General features: G+C 38.9%; 3 protein-coding genes and 5 non-coding genes across 8 annotated transcripts; 6 read left to right on the forward strand and 2 right to left on the reverse strand.

Annotated features, from left to right (window-relative positions):
* The first annotated feature begins 58 nt into the window (after positions 1–58).
* On the forward strand, positions 59–130 carry TRNAP-UGG (transfer RNA proline (anticodon UGG)). The gene has a single exon. It is a non-coding gene; the product is annotated as a tRNA-Pro (tRNA).
* Positions 131–1,817: 1,687 nt separating this feature from the next.
* TRNAP-UGG (transfer RNA proline (anticodon UGG)) lies at positions 1,818–1,889 on the reverse strand. Its single transcript has one exon. It is a non-coding gene; the product is annotated as a tRNA-Pro (tRNA).
* Positions 1,890–2,095: 206 nt separating this feature from the next.
* On the forward strand, positions 2,096–2,167 carry TRNAP-UGG (transfer RNA proline (anticodon UGG)). The gene has a single exon. It is a non-coding gene; the product is annotated as a tRNA-Pro (tRNA).
* Positions 2,168–2,887: 720 nt separating this feature from the next.
* On the forward strand, positions 2,888–2,959 carry TRNAP-UGG (transfer RNA proline (anticodon UGG)). The gene has a single exon. It is a non-coding gene; the product is annotated as a tRNA-Pro (tRNA).
* A 612-nt stretch (positions 2,960–3,571) lies between these two features.
* TRNAP-UGG (transfer RNA proline (anticodon UGG)) lies at positions 3,572–3,643 on the forward strand. The gene has a single exon. It is a non-coding gene; the product is annotated as a tRNA-Pro (tRNA).
* A 237-nt stretch (positions 3,644–3,880) lies between these two features.
* On the reverse strand, positions 3,881–6,418 carry LOC132182681 (uncharacterized). Its single transcript, XM_059595993.1, has 5 exons — positions 6,022–6,418; positions 5,682–5,796; positions 5,468–5,549; positions 4,557–4,608; positions 3,881–4,085 (listed from the first exon to the last, which is right to left on the reverse strand). The coding sequence occupies exons 1-5, from the start codon at positions 6,385–6,387 to the stop codon at positions 4,023–4,025; spliced, it is 678 nt and encodes a 225-aa protein (XP_059451976.1). The 5' UTR covers positions 6,388–6,418; the 3' UTR covers positions 3,881–4,022.
* A 9,465-nt stretch (positions 6,419–15,883) lies between these two features.
* On the forward strand, positions 15,884–18,249 carry LOC132182405 (pentatricopeptide repeat-containing protein At1g71460, chloroplastic). The gene has a single exon (XM_059595643.1). The coding sequence runs from the start codon at positions 15,935–15,937 to the stop codon at positions 18,023–18,025; it is 2,091 nt and encodes a 696-aa protein (XP_059451626.1). The 5' UTR covers positions 15,884–15,934; the 3' UTR covers positions 18,026–18,249.
* Positions 18,250–18,633: 384 nt separating this feature from the next.
* LOC132181440 (uncharacterized) lies at positions 18,634–21,538 on the forward strand. The gene is made up of 3 exons (XM_059594654.1): positions 18,634–19,003; positions 19,340–19,399; positions 20,266–21,538. The coding sequence occupies exon 3, from the start codon at positions 20,350–20,352 to the stop codon at positions 21,241–21,243; it is 894 nt and encodes a 297-aa protein (XP_059450637.1). The 5' UTR covers positions 18,634–19,003; positions 19,340–19,399; positions 20,266–20,349; the 3' UTR covers positions 21,244–21,538.
* The last annotated feature ends 2,813 nt before the right edge of the window (positions 21,539–24,351 follow it).

Raw genomic sequence — 24,351 nt, forward strand, 5'->3', positions numbered from 1 at the left:
ATGAGAGATTAATTCCAAAAGAAACTGAGATTACACAATTAGTCTATTAATAACAACAGGGCATTTGGTCTAGTGGTATGATTCTTGCTTTGGGTGCAAGAGGTCCCGAGTTCGATTCTCGGAATGCCCCAAAATGAACAAATCTTAACGTATGTCTTTTTGTTATATCATTTTCATTTCATTTCATATCGGTGCCGCAATGCCGTTCTTCATTTTTAAAACTACCTCCCCTCTCTCTTAAAAACTCTTAACCTTCCCCCAGTCAAATCTCAGTCAGCGCTCTCCCCACAACCATTATGATTTCTTTTTTCTACCATCTCCTCTTTGTAACTTTTTTTTTTCTTAAGTATTTTTAGTCTTTTGTTTGGTTTAGATGATAGATCTACTCAAAACCCATTGCCTTCATCACCCAGGACCTTCTTCTCCGTCGCTGGCTGCCGCTGCCGCTCATCCATCCACCAGCCCCCTTCCTCATGCGTGTACCTCACTCGCCATTGTGGCATGCATAGGTTATACACGCTGCCACTTCTTTTGTTCTCTTTTGGCAAATCTTAATCACAACACTTTTGGCTCTCTTTTGTCGAGCTCTTTTGATTCACAAAAAATTTCAGATTTAGATCTACATCTCAAAAATATTCGATCTTGGTAATTCTCTGTCCCACTGCCTCAAGTGGTATCTCATCCACCACTATACAATTACCTCTTAGTCTCACGATGTCCACTATGGGTTTCCTTTGTTGATACCCACGACGTCCACTATGGGTCACTACAACCAGCTTCATTGGCAACATTTCTAATTGCTTTCTCTACCTTTGATGATCCCTATGAAGCTATAGCCGGATTGCTCTCAAGATTAAATTTTCTTTTTGATTTTTATATTTTGAATTAGGTAATTTATTGTTTTTGTAATTGTGCTTTTTTATTGTACTTGTCCTTACTCATCTACAAAAATAAATAAATAAAAACTTCGTTCTACTCAGAAGACAATATAAGTACTTATCAGTAGTACTGAAATGGTAACTGCATATGTTATATGCCATTACAGATCAATATAAGTATTCTAATTAGAAGACAATATATAAGTATTGTTCTCTTTAACAATACAAGGAATCAATCTAAAGGGTGTGATGATTTCTATCACATCCATTACCACCACAATTAGGAAACAGCTGGCGCTGCTACCCATACCCAATATAACTACTTTCCTTCCATTTCTACAAAGGGGGAGTCAATTGGATACCATTGCAGAGATGCATATACTATAAAAAATGTCTATGCTCTCAAAATGCATCTAAAGATTATAGGAACTTTGCTATGGAAACACAAGGCTGCAGAAAAAAAGTTGTTGCAGAAAATCAAAGCACAAAAAAAAGCTTCAGTAAGATGGAAGACAAGTCTGTTGAGGACCACATGGTTATATGCCATTACAGATCCCAACACTCAACAGTCCTTCAACAGCTCCAGCGACTAGCAAAACAAGCCACCTAAAAGTCAAAGGCTGTCGGCGCACAAGCAGGAGACTATTCCATGCTTGTTTAAACGTTCTAAATTTCACTACTCCAATCACTGGAATCTATTTCAAGCATAAAGATGCAAAAATTTCTGCTGCTCATTGTAGTTTGTGTTCATATGCTGTATTTTGTAGCCACAATGTTCTTTTTGTATAAACACATTAGATAACTTAGAAGCAGGAAATACCAAGATGTGTGCCAGCACGCATAATCAATTGTTCAAACTAAAAATGGGAGAAAGTGACTCACACACACACACACACACAAAAAAAAAAAAAAAGGGGGAAAAAGTGAGAAAAGGATAAGGGGGCATTCCGAGAATCGAACTCGGGACCTCTCGCACCCAAAGCGAGAATCATACCACTAGACCAAATGCCCTACCTGTAGTGATTATTAACTCATTATGTAAAGTCAGTTTCTTTCGGAATTAATATCTCTCATTTTGAACAAACTGTCACCTAAGCATCTTATATTCAGGAGTTGACCAAGCAAGTAAGATGCTTAGGTGACAGTTTGGTCAAAATGAAAGATATTAAATCCAAACGAAACTGACTTTACATAATTAGTTAGTAATCACAACGGCAGGGCATTTGGTCTAGTGGTATGATTCTCGCTTTGGGTGCGAGAGGTCCCGAGTTCGATTCTCGGAATGCCCCTATCCTTTTCTCACTTTTTCCCATTTTTGCTTGAACAATTGAGCATAGCACACTTCTTGGTATTTCCTGTGTCTAAGTTATCTAATGTGTTTATATAAAAAGAACATTGTGGCTACAAAATACAGCATATGAGCACAAACTACACTGAGCAGCAGAAAATTTTTCACAGTAATAATTTAGTTGAAGATATGTAGCAACAAATAAAATAAACAGCACCATAAAGAATAAAATCCATCATTTACTTAAATTTTTTCTTCAGCAGGGGCAGAATTTACCATACAAGTATATTTATCAAACTTTATATAACAAATAACTATTTCCACTAAAGATGAAGGAAAAATAGCTCAATGGCTTCTATCATAACCGGTCTGCCAGCTGTGTAAATTGTTGCAGAAGCCCTGTAACACCACTAATTGTGACCTATAGTCTCATAAAATTTAACTCAGACCGACAAAATTGAACTCGGGACCTCTTGCACCCAAACCGAGAATCATACCACTAGACCAAATGCCCTACCTATAGTGATTATTAACTACTTATGTAAAGTCAGTTTCTTTAGGAATTAATATCTTTCATTTTGACCAAACTGTCACCTAAGCATCTTATATTCAGGAGTTGACCAAGCAAGTAAGATGCTTAGGTGACAGTTTGGTCAAAATGAAAGATACTAAATCCAAAAGAAACTGACTTTACATAATTAGTTAGTAATCACTACAGGCAGGGCATTTGGTCTAGTGGTATGATTCTCGCTTTGGGTGCGAGAGGTCCCGAGTTCGATTCTCGGAATGCCCCTATTCTTTTCTCATTTTTTCCCATTTTTGCTTGAACAATTGAGTATGCTTGCTGGCACACTTCTTGGTGTTTCCTGTTTCTAAGTTATCTAATGTGTTTATATAAAAAGAACATTGTGGCTACAAAATACAGCAAATGAGCACAAACTACATTGAGCAGCAGAAATTTTTTCACAGTAATAATTTAGTTGAAGAAATGTAGCAACAAATATTGATACGTATAAAATAAACAGCACCATAAAGAATAAAATTCATCATTTACTTAAATTTTTTCTTCAGCAGGGGCAGAATTTACCATACAATTTGGATATTTATCAAACTTTATATATAACAAATAACAATTTCCACTAAAGATAAAGGAAAAATAGCACCCAAAGTGAGAATCATACCACTAGACCAAATGCCCTACCTATAGTGATTATTAACTAATTATGTAAACTCAGTTTCTTTTGGAATTAATATCTTTCATTTTGACCAAACTGTCACCTAAGCATCTTATATTCAGCAGTTGACCAAGTTAGTAAGATGCATAGGTGACAGTTTGGTCAAAATGAAAGATATTAAATCCAAAAGAAACTGACTTTACATAATTAGTTTGTAATCACTACAGGCAGGGCATTTGGTCTAGTGGTATGATTCTCGCTTTGGGTGCGAGAGGTCCCGAGTTCGATTCTCGGAATGCCCCTATCCTTTTCTCACTTTTTTCCCATTTTTGGTTGAACAATTGATTATGCAGGCTGGCACACTTCTTGGTATTTCCTTTTTCTAAGTTATCTAATGTGTTTATATAAAAAGAACATTGTGGCTACAAAATACAGTATATGAGCATGATCTACATTGAGCAGCAGCAAATTTTGCACTGTAATAATTTAGTTGAAGAAATGTAGCACCAATATTGACAAATATAAAATAAACAGCACCATAAAGAATATAATCCATCATTTACTTAAATTTTTTCTTCAGCAGGGGCAGAATTTACTATACAATTTTGATATTTATCAAACCTTATATAACAAATAACTATTTCCACTAAAGTTGAAGGAAAAATAGCTCGATGGCTTCTATCATAACTGGTCTGCCAGCTGTGGAAATTGCTGCAGAAGCCAAGTAACACCTCTGATAGCGACCTGTAGTCTCATAAAATTTAACTCAGAATGACAGAATTTATGGACAAGCATGTAAACTATTTGCCTTTCAACAAAAAAATTATTTTGATTTCAATTGGTTGCCAGGAAAACCATAAGAAATCTGAAACCTAACAAATTGGCCTTTTGCGAGTTATCCAAAAAAAACAAAAGCCACCTTGCAGAGTACATGGGTTATCAGCAGAAATTATGAGTATTCAATGATGATATACAAGCAGTCTCTTTCCATTTCTTTTGTCCATTGGGTGTGCATGTCTCTTAATTCATGCAATCTCAAACCACTTAGTGGAGTTGAGCATGGTTTGTATTGGAAATACAAAGAATACACAAGTCAATTTATCTTCATTTTCTTTTTCTTGTTTTGCAGTCTCTATGTAAGACATTATTGTATGACTTGTCAGTTGTCATCTGAACAATAATATGTGCACATGCACAATTCACTAAATTACATACCAGAGCCGTCTCCCCAGGTTTGATCGCAGGTTCTACACTGTCTCTCCCATAACTGTTTTTTTTTGAAGAAAAAAAAAGATCAGTCTCCCAACAAATATGTGCATTCCTTGCAGATTGCTTGCATGGTACATAAAAGTCATAAGCATCTCTTCAACTAAATAAACTGGTATTCTTCAGATGAAATATGGAGATTATGATGGTAGTTTATTATTGAAACAAGTTTTGAGCATTAGTGAAAGAGTTGTTGCTCATACGCAAGTATGTTGTAGAATTTTCATTTTAAATTTGCAGCTAAAAATTCAGTATATAAGCTTTCATAACAGAAGCAAAAATCTAGCTTTCCTTCATTTATCTTTCCTACTTTTTTTCCCCCTTTTTTAATTAAGAAAAAGGGGGGAAATTGTCCATTAATGTAGCAGTATTACCCTGATCATGTTCTAAATTTCTCATTCAAAGAAGAGATTTGCACCCTTGAAACTAAAATGGAAAATCAGAGTGAGATCATAGCCACAAGAAGTGTATTCTGAACAAAAAACATGGCTTCAAATGTTCAGCACAGATCATAATGCAGTTTTCTTTTTCATTACAGACTAGTTCATCAAGCAATATGATTAAAATTGTAGCTTAAGTTATTCAATGAGAAGGCAAGCACCACTGAAGTTCTAAAACACTTAACCAGAGAAAATTTTCAAGTAAGTTTTCCTCTTAACTTTTAATCGCTTAGTGAGAAATATTGGACTCTCACAACCAACAACTTATGTTTTCAACCCGGAATATTCATATATTTGCAAAGAAAAACTTTAAAATTAAGGCTTAGAGAAATTATCTGAAGGCAGATTCTTTCAACAAGGTTTAGATAATGCACTGCTAATACTTGTAAACTATAGATTCAACAAAAAATTTTCACTTACACTATTTGCCTCTTATTATTCTCGACCTCCAACCGATAAAAGCTGCATCCTTTGCTAAAAGGAAAAGGCCTCCTCTTCCATTCTGAAGTTATTTCCTATATATTAGTCATGTTGAAAAAAAAAAAAAAAAAACAAAAATCTGAACAGGTAACTGATAATCACTATATAAGAAGATGAAAGAGGTTAAAAACCATAGAATAGTTTCTCAACATACCTAAATGCCATGTCACCCCAACTGCTGAGGAATCCTCAGTAGACAAATCATCAATAACAAATTGGAGGTCTCTGCCAACAGAACCAATGAACTTTTTGAAGAACTGCAGGATTTCCTGCATAATAATTGAAGCACAAACCAAATTATGAGAGACATAAATAAACCACTTTTTCATAGCAACTTGAAGCCATGCATGAAATTATGATATTGTTGTGCTTGTTAAACACCAGATATTTCAAAATTAAAAATTGGGAATTTAATTATTTACTCAATATTCTAGGACCCACGTAGAAAAAGTTGCGCCCAATTGAGCGTATTTGAGACCCAAATGAAACCGTACCTTGCGACCAACGAAAGGACGAGGAAAGATAAGGTCCTCGTAGACGCAGTTGTCGGCAATGAGGTCCTCCACGGAGGCCAAATCGCGGCCGTTGATTCCCGCGTAGAAGTTCCTCACAACGTCCGCCGCGGATTCTACCACCATACTCTCATCATCACCAACAGGTGGCGGCGGTGGCGGCGACGATGCAACGGCTACCGTCGGATCGTCTGACGATGAGACCCTGGTAACGGTCAGTGGAAGCCATGTTCTTCTACTAGCTCTTGCGTTCCTAGTAACGAATTTTTGATTGGTTTTGGTTGTGTGGCAAGGAAGAAGAGGTGAAGGAGAAATGTGAGATAAAGCAGAGTTCGTAAGCATAAGCATGGTGGTTGGTGGGTTTGTTGGTCGGTTGATTTAATTTTTATTGCTCTTTCGGACCTTTGGTTGATGTTTTAAATTTATTTTAAACAAATAAATGTTTTCTCACTTTAGTATTTACAATATTTAAAAATAGTATTAAGTCGTGATAAATATGATAAACAATAAATTCGTTACTTTCTCTGTATTCTTAATCACATTCCCCCTGCATATCTAAAATATTAACAATTATATTTGATTAAATAATTAAATTCATTATTTTAATTTTCCATTAGCTTAATACATCAATTAAATTGTATATATAATAGAATCTAAATCATTTCATTGAGTTATGAAATGACTTAAAAATATACACATTTAGTTTTTTTTTTTTTAAAAAAAAAAAAAAAAAAAAAAAACAGGGTTTATTTAAGAACTAATGAATTTTATAAATCAGTTTTGTGAGAAATTTGTATGGTATACAGTTTTATTCTATAAATTATATGTATTCTCTTAAGATAAAAATTAACTTAAAAAAACAAAGGATCCTTCTCCTTCAAGGTGGCTTGCTTATGCTATGTTATCTAAAATAACTTTTAGCTATGAGCTTAGTGCACATCTCTTGGTATTTCCTGATTCTAATAAGTTATCATAAAGCTTTGCAAAGCTCTCTCTCTCTCTCTTCAAGAGCATGAGAATTATGGGACTTCTTTCAAATGATTGCAGGAAGGGATTTCAGTGGAACAAGCAAGCGAACTCTTATCTGAAATGGCAGGCAACAGGTTTTAAGCCACATTGTCTCACCTTCTCTGCTTTTGTCCGAATTAAGTAGTCTATTGATCTTTAATCAATGGATTTGCAGAGTCCGGCAAAGTTGAACATGCTCTTCAATACTTCCGCCGGATGGAAAAATCTAAGATTTCAGCAAATCGAATAGTAGTGACATTTGGAGGATCATATTACATATTAACAGGCCTCTAAGGCTAAGTAAGCCTAAGATATGTTTGGATCAGATCGAGTGGCTAAGTCCACACCAGGCTTAAAACCAGCAGTTAGATGCACTTTCATCTCCATGAAATGCACCATAGAGTATAGACTATTCTCTCTATGGCCTAGGGTTTTAGGTAAGGGCGGCAACCGCAAAATTGCCCGAGAGCTTAGGGGTATAGAAGTCCCCAAAAATTTTAAAATCTTATGGCTGTAGAATAGGGGTGTCCCAAAAGCTTAATCTTAGTTAGAGATAAAAGCCCCCCTCCAGAGCGCCACCGCCTCAAGGAAGGAGGGATGCCCGTTTGCCTGCATCCCTCCTCCCCTCGACCTCTCATCTTCGGGTTCTAGTATTTTACTTGATGTCCCTAGTCCCGGTGCCCCCTCTCTTCCCCCTCCCTGCCTCTCCTTTCCCCCCTCTACTTTTTCTCCCTTTTTGCCTCTGGTCTTGCCGCTCCCCTGGCCGCTCTTTTCCCCGCCATCTCCATCTGCAGCGCTCCCTGCTTGGGTTGAAATGGGTTGATTGCTGGATCGGCTTGCCTTTGCCCGATCCTCCGTCCTCCGCCTGGCTTCCCCTGATGCCTGCCCACATCCTTGCTTTTCGATTCTGCTGTGCCCATCCCACCTTTTGCACGGGTTCCGTCGATTCGGCTAGGTTTGTTTTTCGTTTCTCCTTGATTGTGCTTCTTTGCTTTCATTCTTTGATTTTGCTTCTTTGCTTCCCGGTTTTGTTTTTAGGCTTGTTTCTGTCTTTGGTGTTTTTTGTTCTGTTGTGATTGTGTTCCCTCTCGGTGGGTACTATTATTGGGGGTTTTCCCTCAAACTCTCCCCCTCCTTGTTTGTTTGTGTGTGCCGTCGATCTCCTCCATGCCTGCTTCGCCGCTCACCGCTCGCTATCGGGTCTTTTCACGCACTCCTCCCGCGCCAAGCTTTTTGTTCTACCTTCCGCGGCAGTTTCTGGCCAGCTCGCGATCGGCCTCCTCCGGCTGCTGTGACCCGCTTTGTGTGTTTTTTTCGCGTTTATTTCCTTGCATTGTTGTTTTTCTGTTTTGTATTTCCTTTGAGTTTCCCTGTATTTTGTTTTCTTTGCTATAATTTCTTTTCCTACATTTGTTTTGTTGTTCCATTTATTTCCCTATATGGTTTTTCTTTTTGCTTGTAATAAGGCTCTCCCCTCCTGTTTTGTTGCGCCCGGTTGCTGCCCGTTATTACTGGTCCAAACCTTTGGGTTATGGATGTGAACTTTATCCTGGCTTTCGGGTCGAGGAGGATGAGTATCGACTTGGGGGTTTTGCTCTCAAGGCCGAGGAATAAGCGCTACTTATGCATTAGATGGTGTCTGTTTGATGCAGATCTGATTTTTAAACCCGATGATTAGTCATAGGTTAGCGGATGCTTTGTTATGGTTGATTTGGTCTGTTATTGTTGACTGTATCTTTAGTTTTGGCTATGATTTATTTCAGAGTTTTTTGCTCTGTTTGTAAGAGCTTTATGCTCGTGACTTTTATCAATGAATGAGTATGGTATACTTCCAAAAAAAAAAAAAGTTAGAAATAAATTTAATCACTTAATTTAAATGGTGGGTAATTTGACGGAGTAAATGTTTGATCTCATGACCTTTTGACTCTGATACCATGTTAAATCACTTAGCCCTCCTTTGGTTCTCGAAATGTTTAGTCCATTGGAAAATTAATAGCTACTACTAGGAAAAGAATATTGTGTAATAGAATGATTATTCCTATTCCTTAGTTTGGTAACAACACACATGCAAAAATTTGAATTGAATCAAAATTACGAAAAATCCCATATTATTATTTTTTTTTCAAACTCATATTAAAAAAAATAAAAAATCCCTAAAATAAAACAGGTGGCCACCTTTGAAGCAAATCCGCCACCCCAAAATGTGATGGGGGTGGTCTCCCGAGGCGTTTAGGGGTGGTGCGACCACCCTCAACCTCTTCTGTGGAAGCCACCCACTTTATTTTTCATATTTTTTTTATTTTTATTTTTTGTATTAAATTTTTTTTTAAAAAAAATATATGGATATTTTTGAAAAATATATTACATTCCTTAAGGATTAGCTAAACCACTCATTTTAGCTAATCCTATTTTTTAGTGGCTTAGCTAATCTTGAGTATATGAGTTAGTAGTCTCATAAAAAATTAAAAATAAACTATTCCCAAGAATAGTGTGTTACCAAACAAAGGAATAACTATACATAGGATTAGCTAGTCTATTCCAATAGTCTATTCTGCAAACCAAACGAGGCCTTAATTATTACTTTAACATTTATATTATAACAGAAATTTCCTCCAAACGAGTTTGGAGAAAATATCTTTCAACTCATTTTTAAAATAGTGTCATGTGTCTATAAACATTTAAAAGGCACATTAAATTTAGTCTAAATTAGTAAACTGCTATTAATAACGTTAAAAATTTAATGTGCCTTTTAAATGTTTATAGACATATGACACTGTTTTAAATGAGTTGAAGAATTTTAGACAAGCTCTAGAAAAAAACATTTGTTTTCTCTCTAGACCCTAGTAGAGAAGGAACGTATTCCATGACTTGAGTCATTTGGAAGTAATCAGTGTGTTGTTGCAAAGTCAGTGATGGAAGATCTCTCAAAGATGTGGATGAATCTCTCTTTGATTGAGGAAGAGAGTTTTGATCTGGATACGCCGGACGAAGAATTGATTGATGGAGTAGAGCGGGGGAAATTTTGTGTGCTAGGAAAACTAGTCACGGATCGGATGATTAGCAAGGAGACCATCCTACAAAGTTGGTGGAAACCATCGGGAACACTTTCATTCCAAGTTTTGGGAGAGAATTTGTTTTTGGTGGAATTCACAAATTTGGGGGATAAGAGGAGGATTTTGGAAGGTAGACCTTGGGTTTTTGAAGGAAGTCTTTTTCTCCTTGAAGACTTCGACGGGCTGAGTTCACCATCGGAATATACGTTTGAGAAAGCTGCGTTTTGGGTGCGAATGGTTAATCTCCCTTTGGCGTGTATGAACCAGACTACTGGACGACATATTGGATCCACGGTTGGAGAAGTGGAGATGGTCGATACGGAAGCGGATGGTATTGGATGGGGAGCATTCCTTCGTGTTTGAATTTTACTTGATTTGGCGAAACCTCTGGCACGGGGGAGAATGCTGAAGGTGCAAGGGAAATCAAAATGGATTGCATTTCAATATGAACACCTTCCAAAATTTTGTTTCTATTGTGGAGTTCTTAACCATGATAAAACAGGGTGCCCGTTCAAGAGCAAAATGCGTTTCCAGGAGAATTCCCCAGAATATGGAATGTGGCTGAGGGCGTCATCGCCGACACGACGATCTGAGAGGGGAGGTCGACCAGGGTGGACGGGTCAAGCAAATTATGATCGCCCGGCAACAGGAGGAGGTCGGAATAATGTTGCCGGTGATGATGATCTGGAGAAGGAGATGGGCGGCGATTCCTCTGGTTCATGTCCAAACCCAAACCGGCCCAATGCTCGGATGGAAAAAAAACGAAAATCATGGCATGATGCATGGGGGTCAACGTGGGAGTCATAAAGGGAGAGATTTTTTTCCTAAACAAAGTAATGCTGGACTTTATGATAAGAGTGATGGGCGGAATGGGGAGCATGAAAGAAGGAGAGATGGTTCGCAAGAATTTAATGCGGCCAAATCTTCTTCAAAAGGAAAGGCAGCTGGGGGGAGTTTTAATGGGGAGCGTGAGGTGGCAGTGGAGTGTTCAAGGGGGTCAAAAAAACGAAAAGGAATAGCTGAGAATGAAGGACAAGCTGGTCTTTCTCCTAGTCCTATGTCACGTGCAGATTCTCATTCACCATACATGGGACCTATTTTGGCGGATGTGGAAAAAACTATGCAAGCGGAGAAGGGTACGAAGGAGGTGAGTGTAAAGAGGAAATTTAGAGATGTGGAAGATATGCCTGAGAGGAGTCTGTCACCTCCCAAGCAAGGCCTTGGAAGCAGAAGGAAATTTGGGGTGTGGTTCAAAGCCTTGGTTTTGAATTTCGCGGACAGAAATTGGCTTCAATGACAAAAAATCTTAACGGTTCGGGGATGGCGGAAGCTGCGGAGCAGCTCCGCCGACCGCAATGATGATTATTAGTTGGAACTGTCGTGGGCTTGGGAACCTCTGAACAGTTCGTGACCTTTGCCGAATGGTGAAGGAGAAGCGCCCATTGATGGTTTTCCTCATGGAGACCAAAATGCGAAAAGAAAAAATGGAGATGGTAAGATATAAATTGGGTTTTCCAAGTATGTTTGTAGTTGATAGTGTGGGGAAAAGTGGGGGTATGGCCTTGTTTTGGGGTGAAGAGATTGTGGTGGATATTCAAAACTTTAGCCAAAGACACATCAATGGCGTTATCAAAACTACATATTCTGATGTTCCTTGGAAATTTACGGGTTTCTATGGACATCCGGATGTAGCTAAACGTCATGAGGCTTGGGAATTACTTAAGGTGTTGGGTAACCTATCTCCGACTCCATGGCTTTGTATAGGAGATTTTAATGAAATCGTCTCCTTATCAGAAAAATGGGGCGGCAGTGGGAGGTCTAGTAGCCAAATGAAAAAATTCCAATTTGTCTTGAATGAATGTGACTTGTCTGACCTTGGATATCGCGGCCCTAAATATACATGGAGTAATGGTCGGGAAGTGCAAGATTATACGAAGGAGAGATCAGATAGAGGGGTAGCAAATTCGACTTGGTGCAATTTATTTCCAGCTGCTGAGGTATTGGTGGATTCTACGGTTACTTCGGACCATGCAGTGTTAATGCTCTTTTTAATTGGACAGGATAATGGCCGAACGGGAGGCAGGAAATTCAGGTATGAAGCGTCATGGGCTCTTGATAGGGGTTATATTGATCGTATCGAGCAGACATGGCACATGCCTTTGCGTGGGTGGACTGGTTGGGAGAGCATTAACATTAAATTATCAAGATGTAAACGTGCATCCTGGAAATGGCAGCAAGCAGGCCATGGATCTCTACAGACTTCTATTCAGCAACTTTCCAAAAAATTAAATGAGTTGCATGGAGAGGAGGACGTGGCAGCAGTTGGGGAAGCCAAAACAGTGCAGCAGGAGCTAAACAATTTGTTGACCCAAGAAGATTTAAGGTGGAGACAGCGTGCTAAGGCCGAGTGGCTGAAGAATGGTGACCGGAATACCAAGTTTTACCATGCTTGTGCAAACCACCAGAAAAAATCCAATCAGATTTTTTCAATTAAAGATGAGCAAGGTGTCTTATGGGAGTCTCCAGAGGAGGTTGGGCAGGCCTTTGTTGACTATTTTTCGGGTTTATTTTCAGCTGGCCTTGCAGGAAATTTGGAACCATGTTTTCAGCAATTTGAAGGACGAGTTTCCCTCTCAATGAATGATGAGTTGCTGAAGGCGTTTCTTAAAGAGGAGGTTGAACAAGCATTGTACCAAATGGCACCGCTTAAAGCACCGGGTCCGGATGGTTTTTCTGCGGGGTTCTTCCAAACTCATTGGGAAATGACGGGTGATGAGGTTTGTCAGGCTGTTCTTGATACTCTTAATTCTGGAATCATGCCATCTTTTTTAAATATGACGCATATTGCATTAATTCCCAAGGTGAAGAATCCAACATGTGTTACTGAGTTTAGACCTATTAGTTTGTGTAATGTTTTATACAAACTAATCTCGAAGGTTCTTGCTAATAGACTGAAGAAGATTTTATCACATATTATCTCACCCACTCAAAGTGCGTTTATTCCGGGGAGGCTCATAACTGATAATATTTTAGCTGCGTATGAAGCTCTTCATACCACGCATTCTAGGATGAATGGTAAGAAAAGTTTTATGGCAGTTAAATTGGATATGAGTAAAGCGTATGATCGGGTGGAGTGGTATTTTTTGGAGGAAACGATGAAGAGGATGGGATTTGATGTAAGGTGGATCAAGTTAATTATGATGTGTGTGACGTCTGTCCAATATGCGGTGGTGGTGAATGGTACTCCATGTGGGCATATATATCCGACGAGAGGTTTGCGGCAGGGGGACCCTATTTCTCCTTACCTATTCCTTATTTGTGCAGAGGTGTTGAGCTCTATGTTATCATGGGCTACTCGAGATGGTTCCTTAACGGGGGTCCCTACGTCAAGACAGGGTCCTCGTATAAGCCATTTATTTTTTGCAGATGACAGTTTATTATTTTGTAGGGCTAGCATCTTACAATGGGAGCATTTGTCGGGTCTTTTAAAAAAATATGAAGAAGCATCGGGACAACGCCTAAATAGCAATAAGACGGCTATTTTCTTCAGCCGAATACTTCTGTGGTGGATAAAGGGAGGCTTCTTGAGGCGGCCGGAATACCTTCCATACAATGTTATGATACTTATTTGGGTCTACCAGCTTTGGTTGGAAAATCCCGCACAGCTGCTTTTGGGGGGATTATTGATCGGGTTTGGAAGAGATTGCAAGACTGGAAGATAAAATTTTTGTCACAAGCTGGGAAGGAAATCCTGTTGAAAGCGGTGATCCAAGCAATCCCAACTTATTGTATGAGTGTCTTTCTCCTTCCGAAGACTCTATGTTCGGAAATTAATTCACTTATGCAAAAATTCTGGTGGAATAAACCCAATAAGGAGTCCGGGGTGCATTGGATGAGTTGGAATCGTTTGGGGATAGCAAAAAAATTGGGTGGAATGGGATATAGAGATTTTCAGAGCTTTAATAAAGCGCTTCTAGCCAAGCAGAGTTGGAGACTTTGGCAAAACCCGGACAGCTTTCTTGCAAAAATCATGGAAGGTAAATATTATCCAAACGGCAATATCCTTGAGGCTTCTCTTGGTTCACGACCTTCGTACGCTTGGCGGAGTATCTTTAGCTCGTGTGACTTACTAAAAGCCGGGTTAATATGGAGGGTGGGCGACGGGAAAAAAATCAGAATTTGGAAGGATAAATGGATTCCTAGGCCGTCTACGTATATGGTGCAGTCCCGGCCATCTTTGTTACAGCACGATGCTACTGTTAGTGAACTCATCGACGAAGATACTCAGTGGTGGGACTCTACCTTGCTGGAACACCTTTTTACTAAGGACAGATTGATCTTATTCTGTCGGTGCCGGTTGGTTTATCTAATAGAGCAGATCGGTGTATATGGCGAGGCACAAAAAATGGAATTTTTTCTGTTAAAAGTGCCTATCATTTGCAGTTGGAAATGGACGCTCAGAAGGGTGCTTCATGCTCATTGCAGGTGGGACGTAGTACAGTGTGGAGCAAGTTGTGGGCACAACGAATTCCAAATGTCGAAAAGAATTTTTTATGGAGGGCATGCCATGAAATTTTGCCTACGCGGAGCAACTTACACAAGCGGAAAATTGTTGAGGATCCATTGTGTCCATTATGTGGGAATGCTCCAGAAACGGCTTTGCATATTTTATGGGAGTGTCCTTCAGCTATGGATGCTTGGAGTATGGGGTGTCGGAAACTGCAGAAGAAAAGTTCTACAGGTGTCTTATCTTTTCTCCAATTGGTTGAGGATATTTTTATTCTTTGTGCAGAAGCTGAAATTAAGCTATTTATAGGCCTAGCTCGTCGTTTGTGGCTTCGACGAAATGATGTGGTGCATGGTGGCACTATGACCCATCCCACGTTACTGGTTCAACGAACAAAGGTGGCTATAGAAGACTTTGATGCATCTATCGGGTTGGGAGCAGGGGCGTATGCCACACCACTGGAGGTATTATGGTGAAATGGCAAAATCCACGACTGGGCTGGAAAAAAGTAAATTGGGATGCTTCTTTGGCATCTGGAAAAGGCTGGATGGGTTTTGGTGTGTTGGTGCGGGATGAGCAGGGTCTAGTCATCGCAGCTTTGAGTAGAACCTGTGTGGGCAGTTTGGATTCTCTAAAGGCGGAGGCACGGGCAGCTCTTGTGGCGGTCCAATTTTGCAAAAATTTGGGACTTGATCGCCTTCATTTTGAGGGGGATGCACAGGGGGTAATAAAGGCCATTAATTCTTCAAACCCGGATTGGAGCAGCATGGGGATGATGGTGGATGATATCAAGCAAGAATGACAGTCTCTTCAACAATGGCAAATGTCTTTTGTTCGCAGGGAGGGTAATCAGGGTGCACATATTTTATCAAAAATAGCTACACAAAATTTTATGGATAAGTTGTGGCTACATGAGCCACCAGCATGTATTTCTGATGTTTTACAGATGGAGCAATATGCTCCAGCTAGTTTGAATTAATTAATGAGAAAGCAGTCTTTTCTTCAACAAAAAAAATGAGTTGAAGAATATTTGTTTCAAACTGATTTGGAGAAAATTTCTGTAATTAACTTAGTAATTATCATAAATCAATAATATTTTAAGAGTTATATATGTTGAATGGCAAAACTTTATTTATTTAATTTAAAAACATTATTTGACATTTTTTAAGAACGTACGTACGCGCAAAATTTTAAAATCCTATCACAGATCCTAATCTTATAAAACCCACTATATAATCAAGCGGATAATAAACAAACACGAATACCCGATTCCCATTCTTCTCGTCAGATCCACACAACTCAGTGTTGTGTCCGAAACGACACATCCATGGAAGGCACAATTTCATGGACTCTACCTCTACACCTTCACCTTTTCCCCTCAAATCCCTTCACTAACAACCACCGCCACTTCAGAACCAAAGCCTCAGCAAAATCCCCACCAATTCGAACCCATAAACCACCGCCACCGCCAACAAAAAACACCCGCCGCCACCAAAAAACATCTAAATTTCCGGCGAAAAGAGCTCCGAAACCATTTGGCCAAAAGGATGCATTCCCAGAATCCTTACCACTCCACACCAAAAACCCACATGCCATTTACAAGGACATCCAGAGATTCGCTAGGGAGAACAAGCTCAAACAAGCGCTCACCATCTTGGACTACTTGGACCAACAAGGCATCCCTGTTAACCCCACCACATTTTCCGCTCTCATCGCCGCATGTGTTCGAACCAAATCCTTAACCGAAGGGAAACAAGTCCACACGCATGTACGCATAAACGGGCTTGAAAAAAACGAGTTTTTACGTACGAAACTCGTGAATATGTACACGGCTTGCGGTTCAGTCCAAGATGCACATCAGTTGTTTGATGAACGTTCTATAAAAAGTGTGTATTCCTGGAATGCATTGCTTCGAGGCAATGTGATATCGGGTAAGCGGCATTATGGTAATGTGATTTCGACTTATATGGAAATGCGAGAATTGGGGGTCGGATTAAACGTTTATACTTTCTCTAATGTCATCAAGAGCTTCGCAGGCGCGTCAGCGCTTTGGCAGGGTTTAAAAACTCATGCCCTTATGATAAAGAATGGTTTTATTGATAGTTCGATTCTTCAGACGAGTTTGATTGATATGTACTTTAAATGCGGAAAAGTTAAGCTTGCCCGTCGCATATTTGAAGAAATTGGAGAGAGAGATGTTGTTGTTTGGGGAGCGATGATTGCGGGTTTTGCACACAATAGACTGCAAAAGGAAGCTTTGGAGTATGTCAGGAGGATGGTAGAGGAAGGAATAAGGCCGAATTCAGTTATACTTACTACAATACTTCCTGTTATTGGAGATGTTTGGGAACATAAACTAGGCCGGGAGGTTCATGCTTATGTTGTAAAGGCGAAGAGTTATTCAAGGCAGATTTTCATTCAGTCTGCCTTGATTGACATGTATTGCAAGTGTGGGGACATGGGGTCTGGGAGACGGGTCTTTTATGGATCAACGGAGAGGAATACTATTTGTTGGACTGCTTTGATGTCGGGTTATGCCTTGAATGGGAGGCTCGAGCAGGCTGTGAGATCAATAATTTGGATGCAGCAGGAAGGGTTTAGGCCTGATGTTGTGACAGTTGCCACTGTTCTTCCAGTTTGTGCAGAGTTGAGGGCTCTAAATCAAGGGAAGGAGGTTCATGCTTATGCTTTGAAGAATTGGTTCCTACCTAATGTATCTATTGTTTCCTCTTTGATGGTAATGTACTCAAAGTGTGGTATCTTGGAATATTCTTTAAAATTGTTTGATGGTATGGAACAGAGGAATGTGATCTTGTGGACAGCCATGATTGATTCATACAGAGAACATGGTAATCTAAATGAAGCACTTGGTGTGTTTAGGTCGATGCAGTTGTCAAAGCATCGGCCAGATTCAGTTACAATGGCAAGGGTATTGAGTGTTTGTGGTGAAGTAAAAATTTTGAAGCTTGGGAAGGAGATTCATGGACAAGTCTTGAAGAAGAATTTTCAGTCTATCCATTTTGTTTCTGCTGAACTTGTGAAAATGTATGGGAGTTGTGGAGCAATTGATTATGCAAAGTTGGCTTTTGATGCAATCCCCGTTAAGGGTTCAATGACATGGACTGCAATTATAGAGGCATATGGATATAATAACCAATATCAAGATGCAGTGGATCTTTTCGATCTGATGAGATCGGGTGGCTTTACTCCAAACCATTTCACTTTCAAAGTGGTTCTATCTATTTGTGATCAAGCTGGATTTGTTGATGAAGCTTGCCAAATATTTAATTTAATGCATCGTAGATATAAAGTTAAGGCAGCTGAAGTACATTATTCTATAATGATTGGACTTCTTACCCGTTTTGGTCGCACCAAGGAGGCTCAAAGATTTGTACAGATGAGTTCTTCCTCATTATAACTAAGAGGCGAATGGGGCCTTCACTCTTTTGTTTAGGTTCAATAAGGTTCGTTCCTGAAACTTGCTTATGAATAACCCATATTCCATAACACGTTATAATGTGCAAATGTATAGTCCTGTTGTAACTTAATGTATGGCATTTTTATCTATCAGTATCCAATGAAGCAAGATGTCATTTTATCTTTTCTGAAAATATAAGGAGACATTTCTGAAAAAAGAATATATTTTGTGTATGTAGCATGGATGAATAAGAAGTTTGAATCTCTCCATCCCTCTCTTCATCTGACCTGTAGACAATTTGGGGTTTTATTTATTAGCAAGTGTATTAATTTCTATATTATTATAAGAATAATGGAGTGTGATTGTATTAATGCAATAGTTGGAAGATTAGATATTTTATTTTTTTTAATAAGTCAACGAAAATTCTTTATATTTTATAGGAAAGTAAAAAATAGTTTTGTTACTTCTAAAAAATAAAAAATAAAAGAAAGCTGCTCTCGTGCGGACAGCCATCTGCTCATCCCACTTGTTTTTTTTTTTTTTTTTTTACATTATTGACCGTGCTTTTCCTTTTGCTTTGTTTAGACCCACGCACTACTCTTTTTTTCTTCATTTTCTTTTTCCTTCCTTTTCTCTTTCGGCCAACAGCCTTCCTTCCTTCTTTCTTTATCTAATCGCTTTCTTCTCTCCATCCAATTTAGAACAAAGATAAGATAGAATGAGCGTGACTGTGAGAGAAAGAAGGAAAGGGAAAATCTGATAGAGAGAGAGAGATACCTACGGAGAGAGAGTGAGACCGTAAGAAAGAGGGAACCGAAACCCATTCTCTTCCTTCCCTCTTTTTTTCTGCACTTCGTACCTTTCCCTTTCTCCTCTTCAATGAACGAGAGAGAGAGAGAGAGAGAGAGAGAGACGGACTGAGTGAGATTCGGAGGAATCAGTGGGTTCGGCTGGATGAATCGACTAGGTTCTTCAAAGGTAAAATTTATCCCTTTTGCTTGTGATTCTTGATTCTAGTTAGGTTTTCAAAGGGTTGATTTGCTGAAGGTTTGGTCGGTTATGGGTACTCTAAGTTGGGTATTTAATTTTGGTAATTTCCTGGTTAGATTTCTTGAGGCTTAGCCGAATGGGTTGTTCTTGGGTTTGCTGGGTCTCAAACCGAATGTGTGTTGATTTGTAGATTTGAAATGGTTTTGCTGGGTATTAAATTCTGGAAGAAACCGTGAGTAATGTTTTGGGGGTTTGGATTTTTAGGTCTCATTATTGGTTGATTTCTTGGGTAATTTAGTTATTAATTTAGTTATGGTTATCCAGAGTGGAACAACAAGATGATTTATTAACAGTTAAAGGACTACTCTTAGCTGCAGGCTAGAGGTAACTAACTTCTATACCCCTTCTAAAAATATTTCATGTCTTGCTATTTATATATTTTGTATCAAACTGCAAATAATTATTTTATTTACATATTATGGAATTATATAACATGCATGATAGATTTCTAAAAGAAATTTTGAGAAAATGATGATTAGAAGAAATAAGAATAATGATAAACCCTCGTACATGTTGCCCTAAAATGTATTGAGAGAAGTATAAGAAATAGGATAAAGCTTATCAAATGAGGGCACGTGTATGGACGAGAATATTTTTGGCCCCAAGAGAACCAAGAAAGAACAGAGATCGGTATCGATGCTAAGGATGAAGGCGCAACCACTAAAAGAGAGAAGGTGATATTCTATCATTTTTGCCATATTTAGTGCACCTAGAATTAATCGACCAAGAGGACGGGACTGTGGCCACACTCTCTGCAAGGGTCGCAAGGGCCGCACAACCCTAGAACACGGGGGTAACAGTGTACAAGGGCCCTATTATGAAATAATGACTATAAGCAATTGATGTTGATGATTTATGATGTTTTATTACTAGACGCACCAGTATGCATATGTGATTGGTATGGGACGGATGCATATGTATATTGTTATGGCTGGTTGCATATATATTTTGATTTGCTTTATGATTTCAAAATAAAACATTTTTTCAGAAAACAAAAAGTAAAACTATTTATGATTGTGGATTTACTTACTAGGCCCCCTTTGAATTCATTCAGTTTTACTTCTTGTTTTCAAGTAAAGAGCAAGCTGAAATAGAAGGCCGAAATGGGGGCATAAATAATTTATCCAATAAAATTGTATTAAGTACTCTGATAACCTTATAAATTTTTGCAATTTCTTTTGTTGTAAAAGAGGAAAAGTGACAAACCTAGCCTTATCGTGTTGGGGGTGTTACAAACAACAACAATAGAGATTTTGCTACAAACTCAGTACTGCATGGGAGAGCCAAACACCAGCTCCAGCCATGGCGCTGCCAAGTCTACCTACAGAGGAGTGCACAAGCGAAAAGGGGGCAAATGGGTGTCTGAAATTCGCGAGCCCCGCAAGAGAGGCAGAATTTTGCTGGGGATGTTTGAGACGCCTGAAATGGCTGCTGCTGCTTCTGATGTTGCTTATTTACACTTTCGAGGACGTGACGCACACCTCAATTTTCCTGAATTGATCAATAGCCTGCCGCGCCCAGCAAGTTCGGATGCCAAAGACATTCAGGTGGCGGCTCATCAGGCGGCGTTACGGCTGCGATGCCCAGCAGGATCGGGTGAGGGCGGCGGTTCCGGGTTGAACATGGTGCCGGTCACGGTGAGGCTGTCGCCGGTCACGGTCTCGCCGAGCCAAATTGAGGCCATCAACGACGGGTTGGGGGTGTTACAAACAACAACAACAGAGATTTTGCTACAAACTCAGTACTGCATGGGAGAGCCAAACACCAGCTCCAGTGGCGCTGCCAAGTCTACCTATAGAGGAGTGCGCAAGCAAGAAGGGGGTAAATGGATGTCTGAAATTCGCAAGCCCGGCAAGAGAAGCAGAATTTGGCTGGGGATGTTTGAGACGCCTGAAATGGCTGCTGCTGCTTATGATGTTGCTATTTTACACTTTCGAGGACGTGACGCACACCTCAATTTTCCTGAATTGGTCAATAGCCTTCCGCACCCTGCAAGTTCGGACGCCAAAGACATTCGCGTGGCGGCTCATGAGGCGGCGTTACGGCTACGATGCCTGGCAGGATCGGGTGAGGATGGCGGTTCCGGGTTGAACATGGTGCCAGTCACAATGAGGCTGTCGCCGAGCCAAATTGAGGCCATCAACGAAGTCCCGTCACTACAAGAATAAGGAGAATTAGGTCCTTTTTTTTCATGCCTTTCGATCAAAGTTGTAGATTAACCACCTTTTTTAATAAAATGACTGTATACACTTTAAATAAATGACTCTAAAAGCAAGAAGTATTGTGTCATTTTGAATAGAAAGTTTAGAAAGGTATGTGCTCTCTACTTCCTCTGTTTTACCAGCTATGTGGAAGAAAATTTGGAATATTCAAGGTTCACGTGTGGTTAAAATTTTCCTTTGGAAAACTTGTAATAATATTTTGCCTACTAAGGAAAATTAATTTCATAAGGGAATTGTCTCTGATCCTAAGTGTCCCATTTGTGGTTTGGAGAGGGAAGCTTTAGGCCATATTCTTCGGACTTGTCCTTCTGCAAATGATGTGTGGATTTAATGTAATAAGAAATTTCGTAAGTGTTCTATTGTTTCTGACAACTTCTCTCATATTGTTGAAATTCTTTGCGAGCTGTTGGATGATGAGGAAATGCAAATTTTTGCTGTTGTGGCTAGACAACTTTGGTGGAGACGAAATAACTGGTTTTGTAAAGCTCAACTGGGATGCTGCTCTTAGCACGAGAGAGCAAAAATTGGGTATGGGATTTATTGCAAGGGATCAGACTGGACTGGTTTTAGTTGCTCATTGTGCTTCAAAACTATTATATATCTCGGATCCAGGTATAGCTGAAGCTTTGGCTGCTTGGAAAATGGTAGAAGTTGCTTGCTGCCAGCCTGGGGTATCGTCATGTTATCTTTGAGGGGAACTCGTTGGAGATTGTCCAAGAACTCAAACGCGCAGGTGATTGCCGGGGACGTTATGGGCCGGTGATTAATGAAATTAAGTTTCAATCTTGGAATGTCTGTCATGTGAAACGTGTTTGTAATAATGCTGCACATGGCGTCGCAAAGTTTGCTCTTACTCTGTATGTGGATCAGCTTTGGAGAGATGCTTATCCTAGTTGTATTCAGGATATTGTATTGTTATGTTTGGATGTTTTCAAAAAAAAAAAAAAAAAAAATTATATTTGATTAAATAATTTAAATTCATTATTTTAATTTTCCATTTGCTTTATATATATATCATTTCGAAATGACTTAAAAATTTACACTTTTTTTTTTTTTTAAAAAAAAGGGGGTTTATTTATTTATTTATTTTTTCTATTCAAAGTGGGGAAGGAAAAAGGGAAATTACAAGAACACAAACAAAAACGATAGAGAAATATTAGTAACAGTAGGGAATGGGTCAAATAAATGACCCGGCCCATCAAGCGAACCAATATGGCCTAAATAGGCTGTTCAATATGGCAACGACCATCAGTAGTCGGAAAAGAAGAACAAAGCCGACCATTAGTAGTTTTTTTTTTTTTTTTGAAAATCAAACTTGATAATCTTTCATAAAATGGATTATTGACAGAGCAATTGCTCTGTCAATATAATATCTCTGATACAAGATGGACACTCCTCACTCCATCAAAATCTTCCACCACAAAGCCCTTCGAAGATCCAAGGTCTCCCCTCCAATACTCGTGATTTGTCCCATGAGTGCTCAAATTCAATCAGGAATAGATTGTCTCTCAGAACTTTAAACGATAAAGAACCTGTTGGTCTCCACCCCTTAATTATTTTCGATTTGATTATTTCCTTGCTCACCAATCTTTTAGACACCAGTTTGCCCACCAAACATAATTGACCCCGATTCATAGAATTTATCATAGAATGTGGCTGAATCTCCATCTCTGTACCTACCTCGTCAGATAGGGAGAAACTCCCCCACATCTTCGTAAGATCATCAGCCATTCTCCACGTACAGGATTCCCCCACAGACTGTCAAAGGCTTGGGATTTTGTTTTCTTCTCCTCTAGGGTTTAGAAGCTAGAGAGAAAATCTTATTTCCGACCATTAGTAGTTCGAAAAGAGAAGAAGAACTCTGTCAAAAATAGAAAAGAAGGCCAATTCAAGAAACTAGCCAAAAAAGGAAGCACAAAAACATAAAGTTACATGAAAAAAATAAAAAGACAACAAATACAATAAAGCGACAGCAGCACAGGCGGAGGACATGGCGGTGGAAGCCACACGTCAACGCGTGGCTTTCCATTTTAATAAAATCTTATCTCACATGTTAAGATCAATTCTCTATAAAAGTTATCTTTTAAACAACTTTCCATTTTAATAAAATTTCACCATGCAATGTTATATATATGACAGCATTGAATTAATACATTTATTTCCATCATTGATCAAATTAATTTATTCTATTTACTTCAAATATATCTTTATAATTTTCAAAAGCACATTTTTTTTTTTATTAGATTTTTCTTTTCCATTAAAACTCTAGCTTCTGAATGTCACTTTCATATAAATAGTATGATGTCTCTTTATAAATGAATAGTATAATGATTAACTCCTTATATATATATATATGTATGGCTTGCTTATTACACTTTTGGAATCAATCTTTTCTTTCAAAACGTTTTGTATATATGGCTGCTTTAATATAATATATAGTTACTAGGAGATAATCTCCCTCACTTGTTCATTTTGACAAGTAACTTGGGTTTTGCGACAAATCAAAGGTTACATAAACTGATAAAAGACCAAAAAGAAGATGCTTTGAAACCTTCAGACCCTATTCAAAGGATATTACCTGCACCAAAAGTCACTTATTTAAAAAAGTTCATAAGTATGACCTTTAATAATGAATCAAAATATTTTACAAAGTTATTAGCTTCCAAGAAAGTGTTCAATTTTTTGTTTTCCTTTTTATTTTGGTCGTCTTTGGAAAGTGTTCGGACTCGGAGTCTGCAAGTGAAGATAGAGAATTGACGGCAAGTGTTTGGGTCAACGCTGAAAAGTTGTTTAAAGCCCAAATATAGGTTTGGGCTTGTCTCGGACTTTTCCTCATAAGCAGCCCAACTAGGATGTTCTATTCGAAATCTTAAACTAGCTAGCCTCGTAAGCAGCATGGTCTTGTTGGGTGTAATGTAGGCCCAACCAATATGTTTTAGCCCAACCATGTGAGAGACAGAGAGAGAGAGAGCCTCATAAGCAACATGTAAAGGATTTAATAGTAGTACTTTATAATTGGGTATTTTAGTTAGGAGAGTTGGTTAGTAATTAACC

This window comes from Corylus avellana, chromosome ca5 (assembly GCF_901000735.1).
Source record: "Corylus avellana chromosome ca5, CavTom2PMs-1.0".
NCBI lineage: Eukaryota > Viridiplantae > Streptophyta > Magnoliopsida > Fagales > Betulaceae > Corylus > Corylus avellana.

Coding starts and splice junctions, on each gene's coding strand:
- LOC132182681 (XM_059595993.1), bottom strand. CDS start 6,387: ATGCTTATGCTTACGAACTCTGCTTTATCTCACATTTCTCCTTCACCT. Junction 5,797..6,021: donor GTCCTTTCGTTGGTCGCAAG/GTACGGTTTCAT, acceptor ATTATTATGCAG/GAAATCCTGCAGTTCTTCAA. Junction 4,609..5,467: donor AATAATAAGAGGCAAATAGT/GTAAGTGAAAAT, acceptor AAAAAAAAACAG/TTATGGGAGAGACAGTGTAG.
- LOC132182405 (XM_059595643.1), top strand. CDS start 15,935: ATGGAAGGCACAATTTCATGGACTCTACCTCTACACCTTCACCTTTTC.
- LOC132181440 (XM_059594654.1), top strand. CDS start 20,350: ATGGGAGAGCCAAACACCAGCTCCAGCCATGGCGCTGCCAAGTCTACC.